The 6026-nt window shown below is 49.5% G+C and overlaps 3 protein-coding genes across 3 annotated transcripts; all 3 read left to right on the top strand.

Annotated features, from left to right (window-relative positions):
* Positions 1-658: 658 nt before the first annotated feature.
* PV08_12100 (uncharacterized protein) lies at positions 659-1780 on the top strand (the record flags this gene model as incomplete). The annotated part of the gene is made up of 2 exons (XM_016386407.1): positions 659-739; positions 797-1780. The coding sequence occupies 2 exons, from the start codon at positions 659-661 to the stop codon at positions 1778-1780; spliced, it is 1065 nt and encodes a 354-aa protein (XP_016229867.1).
* A 146-nt stretch (positions 1781-1926) lies between these two features.
* On the top strand, positions 1927-2172 carry PV08_12099 (uncharacterized protein; the record flags this gene model as incomplete). The annotated part of the gene is made up of 1 exon (XM_016386406.1): positions 1927-2172. The coding sequence occupies one exon, from the start codon at positions 1927-1929 to the stop codon at positions 2170-2172; it is 246 nt and encodes an 81-aa protein (XP_016229866.1).
* A 2045-nt stretch (positions 2173-4217) lies between these two features.
* On the top strand, positions 4218-5792 carry PV08_12098 (uncharacterized protein; the record flags this gene model as incomplete). Its single annotated transcript, XM_016386405.1, has 3 exons — positions 4218-4232; positions 4280-4376; positions 4432-5792. The coding sequence occupies 3 exons, from the start codon at positions 4218-4220 to the stop codon at positions 5790-5792; spliced, it is 1473 nt and encodes a 490-aa protein (XP_016229865.1).
* Positions 5793-6026: the final 234 nt, after the last annotated feature.

The raw sequence follows: 6026 nt of genomic DNA, 5'->3' as shown, positions 1-6026 counted from the left end.
AGCCTCGTCTCTTCACCTCACGGCCGTACTTTTCCAGTTGTTCAAGGGAGAGGTCGGCTTTGACGCAGATATCTCGGAGTGCCTCCTCATTATCCTCAATATCTTGATCGACGATTTGGAGTTCGGTCGCCCTGTGGTTCAGATCAATATCTTTTGAATGTTGAGAGTGTCGACAGCACACTAAACTTACTCTTTAAGATGATGTGCTACCCAGTACACCGCACCGAGCGATGCAGTAAGTATCATGGCGTCGAACCAAGGCCGGAGTGGCCGTATCTCAATCGATTCAATGTCTGTGTGTGTTGGTATGTGTGTCACTGCGTAGATCGATAGGTAAGTTATCTGTACGTTGTGATTTTGTCATGAGAGATATCACCAAATCACCGGGTTTACCGCCCAGTGTTGGTCTTGGCGGGTGGTCGCGCCAATATACGCAAATGCGTCCGCCGCGAAGGAGCGGTCTTGGCACAGATCTTTCGTCATGTGACGCATGCCGAAATCAGCACCCGCCAAATTACAAAATAAACAAAACAACCTGACTTCGCACCTTTCTTCATTCTGAACACCACGCACTTACCACCCAAAGATCCGAATCCCATTGATTCATCTTCAGTCCCCTCATCTCTCTCTTCCTCTACACGTCCTGCTTCGAGCCAAGATGGTCGACACTCCCGCGGGTGTGACCTTCATCGCACCCAGCACGCCGTTGAAGAAACCGGAGCTGGATACCATCGGAGAGGTAAAGTCCTTCTGTCGACCAAATATGTTGACCCAGTAGTCTGACCTGTCGTCCTAGGTGATGGTGACACTCTCGTCCACACTCAACAAGCCTAACTTGACCTACGAGGAAAAGGAAGACTTTCTCACCGCCTTCTCGCGCTGGCTGCAGGTCACCGCCGACCGCCACGACATTGCCCTCGAGCAAGGCATGACTTCCGATGACGACAGTAACTTCGGCGCCGACGATGAAGGAGCTGCGAAGGACGAAGATGATGACGAGGACGTGATTGCTCTCGGCAAACGCAAGACCGGCTCTGGCAAAGATGGCTATAATGACGACGAGGAGTCCGAGATCGCCCTTCAAGCCATCACGGTTACACTCTCCCCCGACCTGTCCTTCGCCGCAATGAATGATCTACGCGACCGGTTCGTTCAAAAACTTCAAGCTATCAGGATCTCCAAGGGCCGCCGTCTCGTCAACTCGAACGGCGATGTCATCAGCCGCAAAGGTCTCGCCGCGGCGAAGATAGACATACGGGAGTGTCAACAGATCGCAAACTACATCTTCACCGACATGTTCGGCCAGCCGGCTCTTGTGCGACTAGCCCAGCTCATCGAACACGTCAGCCACCCGAGTGGTGGTGGTGACCCCAATGTGGTCGAGCGCGCCATCCAGGCTGCCAACGACGCCAAAATGCCTCGGGTCCTTCGCGCGTTGTTCGCTGCATGGGCCAAAGCCGAGGCTGCTGATGTCAAGACCAACAGCTTTCATCGTGCAATCCTAGGCAATGTCGCCCTCCTAGACATACTGACACTGTATAACAACCTAATCACGACCCTCGACAAAGGACGCAACACCAAGGCGAGACGAATGCTGGAGAATGCGGGTCTGAAGACCTCCCGGGGTCGGGGCTGGAAGAGCCTGGTCGGGGCTGGAAGAGCCTGGTCAGAGAGTTCATCAGCACGACTTTGGGGCTCCAAAGCCATCATGCCATTAGCAACAAGCTACAAGAGGCGCAGATTGTGTCCACCTTTTGCGAACCATGGGACAATGGAATGATCCTGCTGATGCCTCCCAACTTTCGATTCTTGTGAGTTTGATGCGGACCCTCTTATGTTTACGTATATATCATCTAACGCCGCCACAGTTAGGGAAAGATCGGAATCACCAAGGTGGCAGCCGTCGTGGCGACCTTGTCCGAAGTCATGGGAACGGAACCCATGGCCACCATCTGCCAGTTGCTGGATGAAGGTGTACTCGAACCTATCCGTCGTGGCGAAACGGTCAAGTCGACATTGAAGAGATCTCGTGTGAGGAGGCTTCGTGACTGTTCCATGCTTGAGATATTGGAGGACGCCGCCACAGCTGAGAATGAACCCGGTGATGATGCCGATGGTGATGCCGATGGTGATGCCGATGGTGATGCAACAGACGATGTGACCATGACTTAGGCCGACCCGGCTCGGCAATGCTGAAGGGCGCGAAGCCAGGCCGACAGCTTTCTTCGGTAGGATGGCCGATGATGATGCCGATGGTGATACAACAGACGATGTGATCATGACTTGGGGTGACCTGGCTCGGCGACGCCAAAGAGCGAGAAATCAGGCAGGCAACTTTATTCTGTAGAGTTAGAGACACGGAAGCATATCGAGGCTATTAGATTGAGGTCGGGTCGATTCAGGCGGCTTTACGTACACTCGGATAGTAACCATCTCCCAGCGATCGAATCAAATTCTCCGCATCCTACAGTTTACCTTGTAAACATATTATTCCACACGATCAGCACTCAAGAGACGATATTGGTATGTGTTTTGGAGACACTTCCTTAAATACCACGATGGATGGACAGACATTATCTACCCATATCACCATGTGTAAGAAAACATATTGATTTTGGCATTGACTACATGACGAAATTCAACGCTACGAACTACTGGATTTTAGCATGGACTCTATGACGAAATTCAACGCTACACACTACTTGATTTTAGCATGGACTATATGAAGAAAGATTTGGCGGTAGGCTCACCGTGGTGAATATCGACCACTGTAACGAGGGTGTTGAGCAGACTCGGAAAATGGTTCAGTTGGGACGGGAAGGGGTTGAAGAGAGCGACGATTGCTGAAGTGACGATTGTTGAAGTGACGATTGTTGAACTGAAGATATATATCAAACCGAAAAAGCCGTCACTAATTATACTGTCCGTCGACCTAGACATCAAGATTATACTCTCCCTATTTCTGTTCCTTACGGCGACGAGTCGATCGAGTCAACCCGGTAGGCCGGCAAAATCTATTCTTCTGCATTTGCTTAGGAAGTTCGACACTCTCGGCGCGAGAGTGAAGACGACCGGATGTGTAGATCGTCCCGTCGACCTTACGTATCTTCAGCGGCACCTCCTCGCGGTACTGAATATAGTCCGAACGTGCAACTTGATTGCGTTCAAGTACCTTCTCTTGTGTATCCTTCTGTCTCTCGCCGGTGGTGACTCGACAGTCTCTTGCCTCTCTCTCGTTCTCGAGGGGTATATAGTGAGGAGAAGACACCGTCTCGCGTTCCTCGACCGCATCTGGTGAAGATCGGTTTGCGGTGATGGAAACATTGGAATCAGAGCCGTAGATTTCTGAGGAGCAATCTTTAGTATACCCTGGTACCCGATGATAAATACAGTCTACTTACCCTCCAAGACAACGCGAGTCAGCGTTACTCGACCGTCTTTCTGATCGGCGAGGATCCTGCAGACTCGACATATTTCCTACATTCGGTGGACATATTAGTGTAATTTACACCGACGTGTCGAGGCAAATATACTTGGCGAAGAGAGTCAGGTATGGACTCCATATTGACACAGTGACCGTGTAGTAGCTTGGTGGGCGGCAGACCAAGTCTCGAGAGATAAAGTGTCAAACGCTGACAAGCTCCCTTGTTTATTATTACATGGATTCCAGGGGAGGTACAGGCTAAGAGTGATCTCAGGAGGCTAAGGGGTTGGAAACGCCTAGAGTTAGATTCGTTCTTTTCTCCTTACTTTTCGCGCTTCACGAGCGTTACACACGACATATAACCCCGAGAAAACCTTTCGATGTAGGTAAGTTTTGGGTTAGTATATATAATAAGCTCGGTAGACCGACTATAAGATATCTACTTCTCTGTATATAGACGGTATATAGAAAACGCCGTACGCAGATACAGATAGAAAATATATACCGTTCGATATATATCAAAACCGTAATTATATCTTGGTGTTGACTTTTCGCCATCACTTACTATAGAAAGTAACCAACCTGAGTATTACAATAGTAAGATATTGAGAAGACTTTGTGTGATTGAATTTCCATCATCTCAAAATGTGTAGTTTACGGTAAACCCTGTTACCCCGCGTTACCTTCCTACTTTGAAATCCTCTCAATTCTTCAACATTATTCCATCTTTATCTACGGACGGACCACAACCACGACCACCGGACCACGGATTGAATCTCCTGTATCTCTCACGATGTCACGGCGCATGGTAAGATCTTCTTACTTGACATGCCGTACTCTCTAACCGGAAAATAGTTTCCATTGTCGCTCGAAGACACTCTACGCCATGTCTTGCGACAAGGTCTAGAATACGAACCGAGTGGTGCCGCGATCCAAGCCATTGTGTTCGAAGGTCAGTGTCATAAGACCGGTATACTCTTTCGACAGACTCATTTTTTGGGTTATAGTTCTTTATGGAACCCCTCTTCGCCTCGAATGCCCTCTGACCGTCCCGACAACATTACCGACTGTAACCCCCGAGCCTTCTGTCGAGCATCTTATGCCCTCCCACACTTCAAATCGTTCTCCGATACGCCCAAGACCCTCCCTCGCAAGAGAGCGGGAAGTCAATAATGAGAGTCTATCGTACGAACACTCAATCTCGCGCCATACCGACATACCCTTAGACGAACAGACTCATGTGCCGGGCGACGTAGCCGCACCCTTGGAAGATGATGATAACAAGAGACAGAGTACCTCGACACGCGATAATATGAAAGACACTACCTCCAAAACCGATGACCATGAGCGTGGTAACTCTACACGCGGTCGTGGACGTGGATATGGGCGTGATCGCAGATATGGGCGTGGCCGTGGCCGTGGCGGCAGTCGCGGTCGTGGTCGTGCAGGGAAAAGGCCCGATACCGTCTACTCGTCACCAACGGACACAATAGTGCTCGAGAGCCCAAACCAAATATCGGAGCAAAATATCTCTTCTTCGGTGAACAGGGCTGACAATCTATCGCCACTCTTCAACATGATTGAGGATTTCGTGGAACGAATGTCTAACGATGTGTCTCGCCCGCCCTCACCCACCACCGTCGACACTGCGACTGTGAATCAGAACATCTCACGACAGAACGAAAATTCAGATCGTACATCTAGCCATGACACCGGCATTCCGAGATCTCGTGAGAATACGTCTTCTCCTGTGAATACTGTATTCTCTGAGACTACGAGGTCCAAAGGGAAACTCAACAAATATCGATCGAACTTAACACCTGAAGCGGAGACTGCACACCACGATTCTCGACATGTCGCCACGCGTGGTCTCATGTCGTCGAATAACGGACCTAATACAACCAAGGTCGGCCATTCCAAGCGTAAACAGCGCTCTCCACCTCGGGCGTCCGACATTGCAACCGAGCACGAACACTACCCTGCTCAGCAGCCCTCGATATCCACCCTCACGTCGCTCGAGAACGAACCCGATAGGACAAGAGCCGATCGTCGCAAGCGTAAAAGATATTCTCCGCCCTCAGCAGTTACCACCACGCCGTCTGTCACGACATCTCGAGCCGAGATTGGACGTCCCGATTCTCGATGTCTCTCTGTGTCCAGCCTCACAGTATCAAAGACCGTGCCCGACACGACAAGAGTCGACCATCCTGAGCGCGAGCGGAACTCTTTATCGAAAGCAGTCAAGCTTGACAGCATTAAAGGCAACACACAGACCAGAATCAAGACCGGCATTACACCATCGGAAGACCATGGTTATCGAGATCTCGATCAGCTAGTAAAGGCTTCTGAGATGATCGGTTATATCTAGAAAAGAATCTTAGCTAGTAGACAATCTATTTATCTCTACTGTGTCTTTACTTAAAGAATGTATATTTGGTCATGAACTATATGACGAAATCATGATCGGTTTAGTGTTATACTGTCTTCTTCAACAGTGGTAAAAACGGTATTATAAAATAGATATAGTAATAACGCAATCCAAGGTAAGGTATTTTAGTCTTAAGGTATGCCCAAATTAAAAGACTCTAAGTATAAGGAGAAG

This window comes from Exophiala spinifera (genome assembly GCF_000836115.1).
Source record: "Exophiala spinifera strain CBS 89968 unplaced genomic scaffold supercont1.19, whole genome shotgun sequence".
Taxonomy (NCBI): Eukaryota; Fungi; Ascomycota; class Eurotiomycetes; order Chaetothyriales; family Herpotrichiellaceae; genus Exophiala; species Exophiala spinifera.
The sequence above is the reverse complement of the archived record's forward strand: the minus strand, read 5'-3'. Positions and strand labels throughout refer to the sequence as shown.